At 40.8% G+C, this 18,931-nt stretch overlaps 1 protein-coding gene across 1 annotated transcript; it reads left to right on the top strand.

Moving 5' to 3' along the window:
• The first annotated feature begins 458 nt into the window (after positions 1–458).
• LOC139454323 (aspartate aminotransferase, mitochondrial-like) lies at positions 459–16,024 on the top strand. The gene is made up of 11 exons (XM_071235952.1): positions 459–563; positions 2,114–2,270; positions 2,846–2,974; positions 4,328–4,387; positions 5,402–5,475; positions 7,391–7,478; positions 8,475–8,543; positions 9,890–10,076; positions 10,854–11,019; positions 11,848–11,998; positions 13,496–16,024. The coding sequence occupies exons 1-11, from the start codon at positions 478–480 to the stop codon at positions 13,616–13,618; spliced, it is 1,290 nt and encodes a 429-aa protein (XP_071092053.1). The 5' UTR covers positions 459–477; the 3' UTR covers positions 13,619–16,024.
• Positions 16,025–18,931: the final 2,907 nt, after the last annotated feature.

Genomic DNA, 18,931 nt, shown 5'->3' on the forward strand with positions numbered 1-18,931 from the left:
CTGATTCCAACACATGGCATTGTATCAAGTCATGTGGATGTAACCTTATTCTGTGTAACCTAGTTTTTATTCCAATACATACTTAATTTGATTATATTTGATTTGTAAGATTGCAAGTGATAAAAAAAAAAATAACTACGGCCTTGTTTTGATAACTGATTATCTTTCGAATTTGTTGGTTAAAAAACAGACAGTATGTATTAGAGACTTTTAGGTCACCAGTTTACCAGAACATGAGTTCGATAGGGGTAGCGCAAACGCATGAACGTCGATAGTTGGTTGATATGGGTGTCCATCCTGGAAACCAAACTCACGGTAATATCGTTAGATTGGACATGTTAGAAATCCATTAAAATTATTCTTTAGCGGATAGATCGAGGTCGACATATAAGAGTAGCCTCCCTTCGGAATGCAAGCTCCGCGAATGTGGCATCGCTGTGAGGAGCTTGTATCCTCGCTCGACCTTGAACTCCCAAGATGGCACTGCAGGCGCTTCGTTGTCCTACCGTCTCTAACATCATCTGCAAACATGCCGGTGCTGCTGCCACACTGGCACGGTCAAGGTAAGAATAGGACTTTGCAGGTGTTGTCAAAAACATATATCTGTCTGTCATTTCATCCATTATCTAATTCAAAATTATCTGAAAGTAGCCGTGATCATGCATCAAGAACGTGCGGTAAGTTCACCTTCGCTTATAACTGTTAGTATCCTAGAGATGTCCTTGAATTCGTGTCATACTTTGTTGATTATCTTATATCTCATGGAGTAACGCGTTGCATTATTATCAAGTCAAGCAATATTGTATATTTCAAATCCTAATTTACGTATTTCTTTCGCTGCCATCACCTGTTGACAAACATCAAGCGAATCAAAACGAATGTATTGTTTTTTGTAGCGTCAGGTGAACATGTATATGTAATGTACATGCAAGATGCTAATATAACAGGGTCAATGGTAGTATTCATCATGTTCAAACAACTATATTCAATGAACCATTCAGAGCAGCAGAGCTTTTGAAGATGAAGTAACTCAATATCTCTTTTCATAAAGTTATGTGAAATCGTGTGTGAAGAGATACAGCAACCACGGTCAGATTACCGCTTTTGACTTATTGAAACGAACTTTAGTTGCTAGAGAATTGTTGCATATATTAAAAATGCCATACTTTGACTCGTTGAATACATGTAGCATGGGAAGTCCCTAGGGTGACTGGTCAAATTGTTCCATGCGTAAAAATATCCTGCAGCAGCAATCACCAGTAGCAAAATGCTACACTTGTGGTTCTTATAATTTTAAATATATGTATAGTAAAAGCTGCAACTAAGGTAACACGATATTGGAATATATTATTCCTGATAAAACAATAATTTCAGATACAATTTCTTCTACCATTGCATCAAAATTCTTCCCAAATCATGAAAGGTTCAATCTTGACATGCTTTAAGTCTTGTTTTTTTTTATCATTGCGTATCGAGATATGTATCGTATCGTGACCAGAATATCGATATGCGTATTGTATCGTGACCGTCCTGTATCGTTGCAGCCCTAGCTGTTACTTATGACAGCATGTAATTTTATGTGAAGAGAATGTTAAAATATAATGCTAGCTTGTGGCCGGTATAGGTTTCAAAGAGTTTAGACCACTAGTCCAGCTTGTTCAACCTCATAGTAAACTCTGTGAGTTTCAATTATTTGTGGAAAGCTGCTGCTAGTCAGTACCTGTTTCATATTTGAGATTTATCGTGAACCACCGTTGTATTAGTAATTGTCAGTTGCTTTTGCTTGTACATTTTTGAGATTTGGTCAAAGGTCAAAGTCTGGAAGTAAAGTAGTCATATTGGACTGGAAATACATGGTGGTATTTTTTTGGCTTTAGCAACTTTGAGGCTGTTCCGGTTTTAACAAGTACTTTCAATCACCTAGTTATGCTATGAGATTATTGATAATGTGATGTTAAAGTGATTTTACTAAAATTGCTGGGAATGTGTAAGGATCAACATGTCTTCTACCTGCAGTATTTCAGCCTATACGCAAAGCTAACGCTGTGATCAGGGCGATATAATTGTAATCCTGAAAGCTGTGTTCAATATGTTAAACACCACTAACTTGCAGCTCTTGGTGGTCGAATGTTGAAATGGGACCCCCAGATGCGATTCTTGGAGTTACCGAGGCTTTCAAGCGGGATACAAACCCCAAGAAGATGAACCTTGGTGTGGGGGCCTACAGAGACGACAACGGCAAACCCTTCGTGCTGCCTTCAGTTACTAAGGTTAGAAGACTTGTCATTGTTCCCAAAGTCCCACCCCTATTTCCCAAACTCACTCAAATCAGTTCTTTTACTCTAATACGATAAGATCTGACCTCCCCTTCATTTCAGGTCACATGGGATAAATTTTCTAGTCAGCCAATTAGAGTAGGGACTTTCTCATTATCTCATATCTGATTTCTATCCCTTGAAAAAAAAGCATAATTGGGCAGTTCTGAATGCAAATAATAATTACTGACGTCTGAACCCAAGCATCCTTCATTAAGACCGACAGGTCAAAATTGGCATAGGGTTCCCCTGATGCAACATTCTTTGGAGTGGTTGTCAGTTCTTCATTATGTTGATGTAGAGGTATTGTATCAGAGCATAAGATCTGATATTAATGTATAAGATCAGACAATGTTAATCATGTTAATGGATCATTGTGTTGACAGTAAATGACAACCAAACTTCAAGGAAAGTAATATTGGGATTGTTTATTTTTTTATCTCACCGAAACTGAATGTCAATACTATGTGTAACAAAAAAAATGTTTTTGTGTGTAAAATGTGTTCATTGTTTGTAATCATTGGTTTCAGGCAGAACAGAAGATGCTTGCAGCCAACCTGGACAAGGAGTACCTGCCCATCTCTGGGCTAGCAGACTTCTGTACAGCTTCAGCTCAACTGGCTTTCGGGGATGACAGCCCAGCCATTAAAAACAAGCTGGTATGTTTTGCTGGAGTGTGTTCTGCTGGTGTGTGTTCTGTTCGAGTAGGTTCCTGGTGAGTATGTTCTTCCTGAGTATTTCTGGTGTCCCCCGCTGTGATATTGCTGGAATATTGCTAAAAGCGGCGTAAAATGAAACTCACTCACTCTCTTCCTGAGTATGAGTGGGTAAAGCGTTAACTCGTCATGCCTAAGGCCTGGGTTGGATTCCCAACATGGGTACATTGTGTGAAGCTCATTTCTGGTGTCCCCCGTCGTGATATTGCTGGAATATTGCTAAAAGCGGCGCAAAACTCAACTGACTCATTCACACTGCAGAGTTGAGTCCTGTAGCTGTGTCAGGATCTGCTGTTTGTGGTTTCAAAGATTATTGTACTTCCTAGTCTATGAGCACCTTACCCATGCTTGTTTTTTTTACCAAGGTGGTAAATGTCAATGACCACTTTCATCTTTCCTTTACAATCAAGTTGCCACACTGGGATGTAACTGAAATATTGTTCAGAATAGCAAGTATATGTACAATATTAGTCCCTGTTCATCACAGACAACAGTCAGTAGACCCGTGAAGATTCCGGGGTAGAATAGGTCTTCAGCAACCCATACTTGCCGTAAAAGGTGACTGTGCTTGTCGTAAAAGGCGACTAACGCGATCGGGTGGTCAGGCTGGCTGACTTGGTTGATGCATGTCATCGATCCCAATTGCGCGGATTGATGCTCATGATATTAATCACTGGATTGTCTGGTCCAGACTCGATTATTTACAGACCGCCATCATATATCTGGAATATTGCTGAGTGCGGCGTTAAACAACAAACCAACAACCAACAGTCAACTAGTTTGAGGTCAGTGAAAAATTGTAGCTATCTTTTTCTCAAAATTAAGTAATATTACTGTACATAAACCACTTGTCCAAAAGAAATGAGTAAGTGACTGAGTATGGTTTTACGTTGCTTTTAGCAATATTCCAGCAATATCACGGCGGGGGACACCAGAAATGGGCTTCACACATTGTACCCATGTTGGGAATCGAACCTAGGTCTTCGGCGTGACGAGTGAACACTTTAACCACTAGCTAACCGACCGCCCCCCAAAATAGATGAACGGGTTGAACTATAATCATGGTGCCTACTCATCATGTTCCCATGGTAAATATAGCATGTAGAGTGACATCCTCTTGCCTTCAGAACAACACGAAGGCACAGGTGACCCAGTCAAATAAAGGTGTCCTTGTGAAATGCCAATGCTGACAGTATGTTCAACACAAATAATTCTTTTCCGTCAGCTGATCATGGGATTGGTAATCGATTAAGGAATTCACATTATTACCAAATATATTCATATTCTCTTTTTCAGAATGTAACTGCTCAGGGTATTTCTGGTACTGGTTCACTCCGCATTGGAGCAGCTTTCTTCGTAAGTAAAATATTATCAATACTATCATGAAGTTGACCTACCCAGTACAAAACACATGAAGAAGTAATAATTTCACCCCTTTATGACCTGAGCTGTCTCATCTCAACAACAGGGTGTGAGTTGATTTGTTTCTCTACCCTGCCTGGCACTCAGCATTAAGTGGCTAGATCGAGGACTGGTTGGCTGGGAGTCAGTATACCGTGTCTGAGTGGGGTATTCATGTTAAAATTTGTCTGGACACAAATACACCCCCGCCCCCCCCCTCACACACGCACACAGACACACACACACACACACAGACACACACACACACACACACACACACACACACACACACACACACACACACACACACACACACACACACACACACACACACACACACATACGACTAACATGTTTATAGTGAAGATTGGTGATCTGTAATGTATTAAAACAGGATCATGTATACATAAACATTGTGCAAAATGAAAGTAATTTCATTTCAATATGTTTCGAACTTGTATGCATGGTATACATTTGCTGCAAGTAATATTTATTAACCTGTTTGTGGAAGAGTTTACCATTTACACAGTGCAGTCTGCTTATGAACCTCACACCTTTCAAAATCTTTCTTGCATAAAGCTATGAGATTGGTACATCTCTGTTCCTTCACTATTATGTGAATAATTATGTATATGTTTGTATTATGATTTATTGATGAATTTTAGGGGATTTAAAAAAATAAAATTTAAGGATGTTTGTTGGCATGCTTACTGTAATGTCTTTACATGGGGGGGAAAAAGTATCAGAACTCAATGTATGTGTGTATTTGACCCCTCCCCCTACCCCTCAGCTGTAGTTATTTTTAGGAAAAGTGTGCACTATACACAAGAACATACAGAAGTATCTATTATACTTTTATGAGAAAATGTTAACATGGAGAATGGTTTTCCAAATTTGCCTCTGCAGTAAAGTATGTAACTGGTGCAGTACCAGTGGACATCCTCTATCTGTATGATGCTTATATTCCAGGCCAAATGGTTCGCACCCAGCAAAGTCTTCTACATCCCATCTCCATCTTGGGGGAACCACACTCCGATTTTCAAGTGAGTTTTGTGTTGTGTAGGGTGTCTTTAGCATGTTTGGTAGTTTACAAATGTACTGTATATTGTAACTTGTATAAGGATAGTGCACATTGTTGTTGTTGTTGGCGTGGTGAGAAATATTCTAGAAGCATGGTAATTGCGGTAATTACTCTACAATGGATTGTAATGGTGTATTGTCATATGTTTAGTGTTTGTAGTTATTTGTCCAACACATCAATTAGGATTTGTCGTCGCTGATTTTCTGTCGTGAGATCGGTAAACAAACAGGGTAAGAAACTAACAGTTTTCGTCCACTAGTCCTTATAATGATAACATACAGCAAAACCCTTAAAAAGGGCAAATTTCTACTAGTCCTTATGATACCTTTACCATTGGGCAGTTTGGCAAGGACAAAACGCTGACAAATTATCTGTCATTAGCGACTCAAGGGTGGGCAACTCTGTGTTATCGCGGTATAACTATTTTTGGGGATGATGAGTATGGAATATGTGCTTTACATAACTTTATGTTACGACTAATGTTTAATCAGTATGCATACTACCTTGGTTGGGTCAAGGGACGTCGTCCAAGCAAATGTTTAGTTTTCTAACCAATTACCAATTATGGTAGGGGAAATGCCAATTCAAAAACATTTCAGAAACTGTCATGAACAAGTTAGTATGTTTACTTACGAGTCGTCATGACATTCACAGCGAGTCCTGTATTCGAACAAGCGATGAAATATCCATGTTCCCGAGACAAGGGCATTAACTGACCATAAAGGTCAGTTAAACTAAGGCCAAACTAGGTTGGAATTTCCAGGCTCGATCGTAGTGCCGTCAGTGGCTATTATGAATTATGTCCATTCTATGTTTTACCTTTTGCCCAATTTTGACCAATCAGATTCTACGTCTCATATCACTTGCAATTGCTTCAGTTAGTATGTTGGCTCCCAGTCAAGATGGTCTGATTGATGGTCAAGATCTATATTATAATAAAACGGGTCTTAACATGCTTAACCCACGAAGTGCTCAAATCACTTTAGCACCTTGTTAAAAACATTAAAAGATTTCAAAAATATCGGTCACATGTTACACATGCTTTGCAAATCCTGCAGTCGACCGAAATCTACACATTGAAATCCATGTCTTTTACAAATGAAATGTCTAGTTCGTAACATGATTTTCGTTTGACTATGCTTAGACTGGTATGTCCAGCCAAAGTGTAACTCATATATTCCAGCCTAGTTCGGCAAGGGTAGAAACTGGACTTTTACAGTCCGTTAACTCCCTTGCCTCGGGAAGATGTGAAGTATCATGCAGGTTAAGTACACAGCCGACTGGGGTGTGGATTATGGGATTTTCTGGTACCACTTGATTGTATCGAGTCAGACTATGACATGTCGTGAGGTCTAATTGTCACAAAAAACATTGTGTGATAAAATAAAGACATTTAGAGGTGCATTTATTGAACCATTTCCAAAGTTGATCCTTACAGAGACTGTTGAACAAAGAGCAGTTACTGATATCAATGTTTTTATTGACATACGACATGATAGATGCCAGTTGAGTGATTTTGGTGATAACTTTCCTCTGCTCTTTTTTTTATATATGGAGTTTGGGGGGTGTTCATTGTACAAGCCGAATGAAATGTTATGATCAGACCTGAAGATTTCTGTGATGTATGTATGAGTATTTTCTGGCTGACTTGGTCCCAAATACTAATTACAGCTCATTCTTAGTGGATAGGTTATCAGACTGGCTGACTTGATTCATTGCCTATCATCGTACCGAGTGGGATGGTGCTCATGATATCAGTCACTGGATTGTCTGGTGCAGGCTTGATTCTTACATGCTGCTGTCATATAGCTGGAATATTGCTGAGTGCTGCGTAAAACAACAAACAAACAAACATTGTGTACCATTGTGTTTTGCAGACACGCTGGTATCGAAGTGAAGTCTTATCGGTACTACGACCCCAGCACATGCGGTTTCGACTTCAGCGGAGCCTGTGAGGATATCTCAGTGAGTAGTTACCTGATTCTGTAGGGGGTGATTTTCACTGGTTCTAAGTGCATGCCTGTTGTCATTATTTGTGCCTAAATTTGTCCTTATAATGATAACATATAGCAAAACCCTTAAAAATGGCAAATTTCTACTAGTCCTTATGATACCTTTACCATTGGGCAGTTTGGCAAGGACTATAGGACTAGTGCCAATTTCTAACCCTGGAAAGATATTATACCAAACTAGGCATTCTGTGGGGACTTAAGGTTACAAAGAGCTGTATTCTTATCAGACACTGATCAGGTTGTTGGTTTGTCAAGTCCAGATTCACACGTTGACAGGGTGCCGTGATGTGGCTGAAGTGTTGCTTACTGCAGCTTAAAATAACAAAGGACCGCCTCCGTGGTCCAGTGGAAGAGCGTCTGCCCGGAGAGCGGAAGGTCCGGGGTTCGATCCCCGGCCGTGTCATACCAAAAGATGTTAAAAGATGGTATTTGTTGTTACCCTGTCTGGCGCACGGCATTAAGGGGCTTAAACAAGGACTGGTCGGCTTGGAGTCAGTATACTGTGTCTGAGTGGGGTATTCATGCGGAATGGTATCTCAGTGGGCTAGCACTGTAAATCGGCATCAGTCCAGACTAGTAAAAGCAGTCACACACACACGTGCATGCGAGTCGCTATATAAGTGCAATATTCTTGGACGCGACGTTAAACCCCATTTAACTTCACCTAAAATAAGAAAGAAACAATTACTGGACTTAGCATTCTGATTAGTGGCAGAAAGGACAGAGTCAGCAATAGAAACTAACATTCTTAGCCCACTAGTCCTTATACAATGTTATAATGGCAACATACAGCAAACCCTTAAAAACGACAAATGTCTAGTAGTCCTTATGATCCCTTTACTATTGGGCAGTTTGGCAAGGACTACATGACTACTGCCAATTTCTAACACTGTAGACTGCATTAAAGTTTGTTCAACTCTGTGTGTGATATTTGATGTTTTGTTTACAGAATGTTCCCGAGGGGTCGGTCATCGTCCTGCACGCATGTGCTCACAATCCCACAGGTGTGGACCCCACCGTGAGTATTTGACTGGGCTACCATGTGTGGGCTAAGTGTAGAAGGGGTGTGTATTATTTCGTACAGCCCACAGACGCTACTGTATTCTTCGATGGCAAATATTTATTTCCAGATATTATGAATGTGATTAAAAAAACACCCAGATGTATGGGCTTGGGTTGATGTCACACCTGGGGACAATGCCGCGTTAAGTTTCTGCACAGTAGTGCAAAACTCGTCTTGGAGTTTGATCTAATGTTCCCTAAAACGATCCTTGTGAATATGGTGTATATATATCTTTAGCCTTCGAAAGGTACACAGCATGGCTGAGTACCCAAGCTGGCCATATAGACAAAAGGCGTGAGTAGGCCTTGTGTGTGCTCAAATCACTTAAGCACCTTGTTAAAAACATTAAACATTGTTAAAAGATTTCAAAAATATCAAATTTTGTCAATAGTTCAATTTTGCTGAGGCTATTGTATAAGTGCACAGGGTGTGACATTCACAAACAGTTAGCATGCTTAGTAGGAGTGCTGTGACTCATTATTTAGTGTTTAAAGTAGGCTGAGCAATAAAAAAAAGATGACTAAAACTGCATTTAATTATGTACATGAATTATAATGAAAAGTAAAATACAAGAAATATTCAAAATATGTAACTGCCACATTATCAAAATGGTTTTAGTTTCTTTGATGTTTGAACTAAGTTTCTTCAGTACTGCTTGATCTCTGTCAACAAATCTACAAATTAAACATATATATGGTTTTAATAAGCACCCCCCCCCCCTCTTTTAATCCCCCTTGTTTGAAAAACGTGGGATATAGCGTTCAGCATGTCTGTCTGTCTCTCTGTCAGCTGTCTGTTTTCAATTTCCAGAGCAAAACTCCAAAACTTAAATATTTCTTATGTTCTTATATCTTAAAAATGTTCTACATAGATCAGCCTATTTGGTAACTTGTGCCTTTTGATGATTTGGGATTTTGAAAAATACTGAACAGGATTATTTTTTGCTTCACTGAGCTGAAGGTATTTTATGGCAATGAACCAAAAGTGGGGTATAAGTAGCCAAACTTGATTTCCAAATTGCACCAGACAACGGGATATGTCATCTCCTGATGACTCTTGTTCAATTTTTCTAGGTGCCCAGGGTGCTTGTTACGGGGTTTGTTAACTTTTTACTAAGATCACAACCAAGTTACATAAACAGCTTTATACTAGATGAAATAAAAAACACATTGAGCTCTGAAATTATTTTGTATATTCCTACTGAACCTAGCTAGTTGGTGGGGAAAATTCCGTAAACCATAAAATTAAAAAAGTGTGGCCCTAACAATGTGGATTGCTAATATTGTGTTGTTGCCTCCCAGCCTGAGCAATGGAAGGAGCTGAGTCAGCTGATTAAGAAGAAGAAGCTGTTCCCGTACTTCGACATGGCCTACCAGGGCTTCGCTAGCGGCGACACTGTCAAAGACGCATTCGCTCCTCGATACTTTCTTCAGGATGGCCACCAGGTGGCTCTGTCACAGTCCTTTGCTAAAAACATGGGCTTATATGGTGGGTAATATCTACATCATAGCTCCCATTTCACAGCTCCTTTAGTAAAACAGCTTCAATGTTTATGGGAGAAAAATACAGTAGGAAACTTCAGGAATAGTGGTGAGGTGAAATGGGGTTTAATGTCACGTCCAAGATTATTGCACTTATATAGCGACGTGCGTGTGTGTGTGCGTGTGTGTGTGTGTGGCTGCTTGTACTAGTTGGACTATTGCCGATTTTATGGTGCTAGCCCCCTGAGATACCATGCTGCAGTTTAACATGAATACCCCCTCAGACACAATATACTGTCTCTGAGCCGACTAGTCCTTGTTTTAGCTCCTAAATGCCGAGCGCCAGGCAGGGTAACAACAAGTACCATCTTTTAATGTCTTTTGGTATGACGCGGTCAGGTATCAAACCCCAAGAAGTAGTTTCCCAATCTGAATTTCACCAACCTTGGTACATGAATTTCAATGGCAACAACTTTGACTGCAACTGAAAATGGAGATAGGGCTTGTTTCCGGAGCAGATCTTGAAAAACGTGCAATATTTCTTCACCAAGCATGGCACATGGGTCAAGTGGTGAAATAGTGCCTTTTGATATTTTTTTTATTTTTTTACTTTTTCACAACAAGTACTTACCATTGCAGGGGATGTCAATGACTTTGGCCTCTTGTTTCATATCACCCACAGCTTTCAAATTAACGTTTTCTTTGAGATCAAGTTTTGGCAGAAGTCCAGATGTAGTTGCCAGTTGTCAGTCTGTCACTCAGTGTGCTGTTGTTGATGCTGCAGGTGAGCGTGCTGGAGCCTTCACCATCGTGTGCAAGGACACCGACGAGGCCAGCCGCGTCATGTCACAGCTGAAGATCATCATTCGGCCCATGTACTCCAACCCCCCCATCCACGGTGCCCGCATCGTGTCCACCATCCTCAACTCACCCGACCTCAGGAAGGAGTGGTAAGTCGGGAGTAGATCTGTGTGAAGTAGGATTCACTCAGCCCCCAGCTTCTGCCTTGACATACACCAGTAGGCTGGGGCACCATCCCCATAACCTCACCCTTATCAGAACAGGTCCCCACAACGTTATCGTACTCCAGTACTCCGTACAGCATGATACAGTACTATGCTGTATAACGAACAAACCTTAGCTCAGTATATTTCATTCATTGATTCACCACATGGTGAATTCAGTACTTAACACAATAATCTCAAGGCTCTCTTGTGTGGATGAAACATCTTCCTGAGGCAAGGGAGTTTACTGACTATAAAAGTCCAGTTTCCACCCTTGCTGAACTAGGCTGGAGTTATGGCATTACATTTTAGCTGAACTAACAAGTGTATGCATAGTCCAATCAAAGTCGCACAATATCATCAACATCTGGTTTGTAAACTGCCATTTTGGTCGTTTGCATGATTTACAAAGCATGTGTACCGTCAACTTAGCGTCAACAGATATTTTCCAAATCTTTTCATGTTTTTAATCAAGGTGATCACGTGAATGATGCACTTTAATACAATATTGATCTGGGCGCCAACATTTTGTTTGAAGCAAATGCAAGTGATATAAGAGGCGGAATCGGATTGGTCAGTAGGAGGGCAATAGAAGGGACATAACTCCTAATAGCCTCTGGTGGCTCTACCATCAAACTGAGAAATTCTGGCCTAGTTCGGCAAGGGAGGAAACTGGACTTTTTACAGTTAGTCAGCTCCCTTCTTCCTTAAATTTACCAAGTAAAACTCCACCCCCGTCTCGACAGTTGTGATTGTTGAATCTGTTGTTCACAGGTTGGTGGATGTCAAAGGAATGGCCGACCGTATCATCAGCATGAGAACGAAGCTGTCAGATGGTCTAAAGCGGGAAGGGTCATCCCGCAGTTGGCAGCACATCACAGACCAGATCGGCATGTTCTGCTTCACCGGACTCAAGCCAGACCAGGTGCAGCCTCAGTTCGTTATGTCTGAGACCCGTGAACATCTGGGGTGGAATAGGTCTTCAGCAACCCACTCTTGCCGTAAAAGGCGACTATGCTTGTTGTAAGAGGCGACTAACAGGATTGGGTTTTCAAACTCACTGACTTGGTTAATGCATCGATCCCAATTGCGTAGATCGATGCTTATTATGTCAATCACTGGGTTGTCTGGTCCAGACTCGATTATTTACAATCCACTGTCATATAGCTAGAATTTTGCTAAGTGCGGCGTAAACATAAACAAAAATTCTGATTATCATCCATTCAGCCGTATATTCACAATTTGGGGTCCCAGTAGTCTTAGGCGCCACAATTCACTGAGTTGCGTCCCTTGGCTGTGCCAAAATTCGATGAGTGGAGGCATCACTTTATGCATCCCTCCAACGTTCAGCTGAGACATGTGATATAACACAGATACTGCTCATCCAGTCAAAGTTCAAATTATGGGACACTGCTACCGTGGTCCAGTGGCTGGAGCCTCTGACCTGAGAATGGAATGTCAGTGGCTCGATCCCTGGCCTCATCATACCATAAGACATTAAAAGACCATGAGACTTTAAAAGACCATAAGCCATTAAAAGATGTACTGGCGCTCGACAAAACAAGGACTGGTTGGCTCAGAGTCAGTATACCGACTCTAAATGACCTATCTGCCTTAGACTGTGGTATAGTTTCACAGTGGTCTAGCACTATACAAGACCGTCTGGCTAGTACGAGCAGACACACATAGACACAGACACACACATATGCATGGACGTCACTATATAAGTGCAACCTGTGAAGAATCGGGTTAAAAGTGGTGTTCAGCAACCCATGCTTGCTGTAAGAGGCGACTATTGGGATCGGGTGATCAGGCCTGTTGATTTGGTTGGTGCATGTCAATGTATCCCAATTAGGCTTAAGAAAATAGAAGAATTGGTTTTCAGGAAATGGCTTTTGAAAATTTTGAATGGGCGGGCGGGTGGTGTTTTTTTTTGGGGGGTTGGGGGGGGGGGTATTATTCATACTATTATGTAACCAAATAAACAGTTGTGTAAGCAAGTAAACAGTTGTGTAAGCAAATAAACGGATGTGTACAATCAACCTGGGAAAGGGCCTCCCTATGTAAATGTATTCCTTGATGAGTAAAATACTATAACACAGTATTTGACTACCGTTGAGCTTGGAATATTTATGGATTTAAAAAAATAATAATTAAATTTAAATAAAAACGAAACATGCAGCAAACTTTATGATGTTGCACGCAGTGCCTGAGAATCAAGACTTTTATTTTTTTAGCCTCACGTAGAACGATGTGATTCACTGGATTGTCTGGTCCAGACTCCATGACTTACAGACCAAAGACCGTCATATAGCTGGAATGTTCCTGAGTGGCAGTAAACGAAAAACAATGAAACAGATTGAACACAGTGTTAGATCTCATTCACCCCACCTCACCTTACCATCCCATTTATTTGTTTCAGGTTGAGCGATTAACCAAGGAGTTTTCGGTGTACCTCACCAAGGATGGTAGGATCTCCATGGCCGGCGTGACGTCTGGCAACGTCGACTACCTTGCCCAGGCCATCCATCAAGTGACCAAGTAGATGGAGAGAAGTTGGAATAATTGTCTCTGTCTTTCAAGCTGTACATTGGAGCTTTCCCCCCAACCACACTGTAGTACCAGTACTTTGTGAATCGGTTGTCAAGGGTATACAAGGGTTGTCTGGACAATTTGTCTTGTAAATATCAGAAGTGCTAAATCAAATAAGTGACAAAGCCAGGATGATGTGTCCATATGTTTGTGACTTCTGATCTCCTTGCTACCAGAAGTTAGAATTATGCTAGGCAGATTTGAAATTGTCGACAGATGTGGAGTTTACCATACTATTTTTTCGACAATATCTTTCAAAAGTTGAATTGTCACCTATAGATCATGTTCTTTGAGATGCATTTAAAGTTGGAGTACAAAGTAAGGTTAAGATATATGGATGGACAACTTTTTATTACAATTAGGAACCATGTTTCGGTGTAGGTTCTAACATCACTTGCTTGGTAACTGTTAGAACCTACACCGAAACGTTGTCCTAATTGTAATATAGAACATGTTCGTCCATATATCTTATCTCTACCTATAAATCAACAGACTTCATTTATTCTTTGAATTGTGGTGTTTAGCATATAGAGGATTGTGCTGTTTCCTAACTTGCAATGATAGGTCTTTCAGTGTAACCAAACAGGTCTATCTACTCAACAATTTCATTAAAATCGGATCTTTTAATTCTCCATGCATTATGATATGACTGGTTGTGTGAGGTGAATCATGAGTGAACTGTCAGCACAATCTCATTGGAGGTTAGTGGGTTCGTGAACCAATCAGATGTCAGCTTTCTTAGAACTATTTCCATTACACATTATTCAGAAAATTTGATCTTAGCAAAGGAAAACCCATACGGAACACAAATAGGCATTTGATACTTTATTTATCTACATTTGGAAGTTGTTGTTTTAGTTCGTTTTAAGATACAGAAATCAGATATGCTGGCCTGAATGCTTTGCTTCTTTGTACTGAGAGTTTAAGGCTTACGCTGATTGATTGATTAGAAAAATCACCTGATCCTATGGAGGTGTCCTCAGATCTTAACACAGAGAGGCATCGTATCACAGTAAATGATCTGATTTTTTAAAAGAATGCAACCAAATCCCGGTCTGTCTACAGTACTCATCAAATTTTACTTGATTACTGTATTCTGAATATCTTGTATCTAGATGTACAAGTTTATCCTTGTTATGTCAAAGTGCTAGCTTTTTGTCTCGTCATAATTTGATAAAGACCTTGAATTATTGTACATTTGTGTATTCAGTAATGGGTCTTTGGTGACTTTTTTTTGTTAACCCTTTTGGGTGTGCTATTTGTGTGTTTTTGGATGGGTTTGGTGCAGTACAATATGTTAGGGTCACACTAACTTTATATCTCTTGTTTTATCGATTTTGCCCATATCAATACTTCCCTGGTTAGTAAGCACTACGTTCCTCCATCACTGGTGAATAACAAGACCAATATGCGGTGTATGCCCCTATGAAAATCACAGAAAGTATGTGAGAATCAAGTAATCAATACCCTGCCTTGACTCTTCCACCACAGCGCTGACCTGTTCACAGCCGGTGCCTGTCTCAGCCCATTAGAATGTAGATTTCTGCGATGCAAACGTAGTTCCTCCTACACTGGCTAGGCTCCAGATTAGTTTGTTTATGGTTACCGGGTAGATGATAGAGCCTTGCAGTGTTTGAAATTGGCACTAGTCCTGTAGTCCTGGCCAAACTGCCCAATAGTTAAGGTAACTTGTAGAAATTTGCTATTTTTAATGGTTTCTAATGTTATTATTATGAGGACTTATGTCTGAAAGGCTGTGGCACTAGAAATATTGCCATGATGTGTGAGCACTTATTGGTTTCTCTGTCGCAGAAAACAGGCAGTCACTTGATTCATTGGTTTAACATAGCAACTACACTGAAAGCGAGCAATTGTATTGATGAATGATGGAGAAACATTGGGATACAAACTTGCATTGTTGATTATGATGATATTTGTTTTCCTGAAAAATGAATTAAAATTTAAAAATTTAGAGTTAGGTTTGTGAAAACTATTGGCTCACTTGAAAAGAAAGAAAATTGTTTTCATTTATGTAGTACAGGATTGTTTGTTTGTTTGTTTGTTCAAAGCAACAAAGAAACAAACAAGTGAATGAATACTCAGATAGGAATTTTACTTAGTTCACACACAATTTAAATTATGTGACAAGATACTTAAGTAACGTGTATCTGTCTCATTTAGAAGAATTTAAGAATATCGGTTTGGTAGATTTAATATGTTATCATTGAAAGTATTTATTCTACAGATTGCTCAGTGAGGCTCGGAAAGAGTTATTCTGCCCTGTGAAAGTCACTGTTGACAAATAGCCAGTATACCATGATGTTGATCATTGACAAATAAAATGAGGAATATTTGTAAATACTGAAATTGTGTCATTTTTCGCTCATCTGCGTGGCCACAGTCTGTGCTATTTGTCAGTGTGTGTATTGTGAAAACCACAAGGCCTATAAGCTGCAATCACAGCTGTCTACAGAAAGATCTCACAGAATTCTTATAAGATTTTTACACATGCCCATCATGGCAGACATCTTGAAAGTGTCAATTTGCCCATTACCCAAACATTTCCTGCATATATATTACTCAAAATTTGATAAGGATGACCACTTTAAATGGGGTATGGGTATGGACACCCCATGCGGACAATGGTCACCTGCTCTAAGTAGGCATCAACAGACCTGGCACGATGCTGTAGTGTGTAATCGTCCATGAATATGAAATCTGGTCCGATTGCTCCAGCATACAGTCTCATGTGCACCTGTCATCGTGTCCGCCCCGCTGTAGGACATGGAGATTGGTTCTGCCAGTTCCACTGATCCCACCCCAAATCATGATTGAGCCCCAACCATTGCAGTCATGTTTGGTTGCATGGAATCCTGAAATCTCCTTGTCAACGCCACACTCGGTGAATTCTAGATAGTATCTCGGTTTATCAGTGACAAGAAGTTGAGCCCAGTCGTGGTCTGTCCAATTCAAGGACCGCCTCCATTGTCTGGTCGTAGATCCCTGGCTACAAGTCGTTAAAGATTGATGATGGTGTTACCACGCACGCGACGTTAAATCCCATTCGCGCCTCACCTTACCTTTCCGCTTTGGGGGGGGGGGGGGGGGGGGGGGTCGCTGTCGACCACCTGCATGCCGCTTGGAAGCTGATCCAAACGTCTGGTATCGATTCATTCATTCATTCATTCATTCCTAAGCATCTGCCTAATTCTTCAAACGTCGCCTTTGACTCTGAGGTGCCATAATTGCATTCAGTTAATGATAATGATTCTGATAATGTGCAAAAGATTCTGTCGCGATACATCCAAACACGGGTCATCAAGCACCTCGTGTACGCCGTGCCCATGACTGCATGCCTCTGTCCGTTCATTATGAAACTGAAGTCCTATTCGGGTTATCCAATCATTGTGTACCAGGATATTTCAGTCTTGATACAAACTTTGAGTTTGACATAGTCTTTAACTTTGGACTCGTCGCTAACTTGCTGAAATAATGCCGATGTGACCTTGAATTGTAACTCACTCACACTCACTTTACCTTTGGAAAAAGAGTTTATCTATATAAGAGTTTTATCACTGAGGGGTATAGTTGACTGCTTCGGCTTCCGCCCACTGACTATTTTTCGACAGTTCCAGAGCTTTTGTATCAAGATTAGATATTTTTCCGCCATAGCAACAAAACCAGATATTTTGTTATTCAAACCTATGAGCCTGAATTATAAAAGAAACGCACCTTGCAACAATGTAATTTTTGTGGCAAGCAATCTCTTTTTCAACAGTCAGAAGCATAACTTTCGGGGACAATCTTTTTTCGACATACCCCTTGGTCAAATGGTCGCTCCCTTACCATCCAAATTAGTATCGGTCGTAAGTAGATTCGTAGCGGTATATATCAGCGACCTTTGGATGTCGAATAGTAACAGCGGAACAGTATGTAGACAGAATGTCACAACTACAGCAATTGATAAAACACCGCTCGGACGACCAGGCCTTGGCCTTTTCAAGGATGAAACACCGGGTTCAAGGTGGTCTCGCCGATTTCATTCAGGGCTAAAATTCAAAGAACCTTACTTCTCACCTTAAACCCCCCCAAACAAACTTGTCATGTCATGTCGTCCCCTACGTGACATGTGCGCCTTGGACGACTGAGCCACCCGTGCCTTATGCAACTCACTGAAGTCTGCACTCCTACTTATGCATCAGTTCGGCATTCCAGTAATCATTGAAGCCCTCTTGTGCGCATGGCAACCATTTTGAGCAGGCTGTGATATACGATATACGAAGTAATCGCCCAAAGATATTTTGATTTGTTTATTCGATCTGGGCTTGAAAACGTTTCTCTCATAATGCGCCTTTTCATTTGCTTCATTCAGTATATACACAGTCACTTTAACAATATTGTTTGCTTATGTTTTAACAATGTACATACCTAGTTCTGTAGAAAATGTGAATGGTACCCGCCTTGGACGTCCAGCACAGCACGGTAGAGAATGTCGTTGCCGAACTTGTCTACCGAACTTGTGTATTAGAAATCCACGAGCACTTGTATGGCAAAAACATAATTGAGGAGAACCGGGATTCGAACCCACGACCATGGGTCTCTGGCGCGCATAAGGGACGCTGCACTGCCAGTTTATATTGCCATTTATGATTACAGTAAAACCTCGTTAACTCAACACTGCCTGAAATTATGCATTTCCATCTATGCCTTCATGTTCGGAATTAGTTGTAGAATTGTTGGATTCTATTCCCCTGGGCGACATCACCTGTGGAATGTGATATTGCCATGTGCAACTATGTCTTCATATGACATATGTTTGCAACGTATGTACATAAAATGAATTACTTCTATGTATTCCAAAAGAGTGAGTGAGTGAGTGAGTATGGTTTTACGCCGCTTTAAGCAATATTCCAGCAATATCACGGCGGGGGACACCAGAAATGGGCATCACACATTGTACCCATGTCGGGACTCGAACCCGGGTCTTCGGCGTGACGAGCGAACGCTTTAACCACTAGGCTACCCGACCGCCCCTTATTCCAAAAGATGCTGAAACAACGCAATGGACAGGTTTGAAATTAATGAAACTAAAACACACATTCGATCTCGTCTGCTCGAGTTGAGGTTATCTGGTCCAGGTCAACACGTCTGATCTTTTGTGTTCATCTTGGCCCACATCTTCCACTGCACTGTCGCGGACACACGGACGCAAGGTAAATATCACGAATCCCTCAGATGACGCAGCGCAATCACAACCAGGAACCGG

This window comes from Haliotis cracherodii, unplaced genomic scaffold, assembly GCF_022045235.1.
Source record: "Haliotis cracherodii isolate W230 unplaced genomic scaffold, xgHalCrac1.p SCAF_10, whole genome shotgun sequence".
NCBI lineage: Eukaryota > Metazoa > Mollusca > Gastropoda > Lepetellida > Haliotidae > Haliotis > Haliotis cracherodii.

What these genes read in the sequence shown, in the direction of transcription:
- LOC139454323 (XM_071235952.1), top strand. Translation starts at nt 478, where the DNA reads ATGGCACTGCAGGCGCTTCGTTGTCCTACCGTCTCTAACATCATCTGC. An exon ending in CCACAGGTGTGGACCCCACC is followed by an intron (nt 8,544 to 9,889) that starts GTGAGTATTTGA and finishes GTTGCCTCCCAG; the next exon opens with CCTGAGCAATGGAAGGAGCT. An exon ending in CCGGACTCAAGCCAGACCAG is followed by an intron (nt 11,999 to 13,495) that starts GTGCAGCCTCAG and finishes TATTTGTTTCAG; the next exon opens with GTTGAGCGATTAACCAAGGA.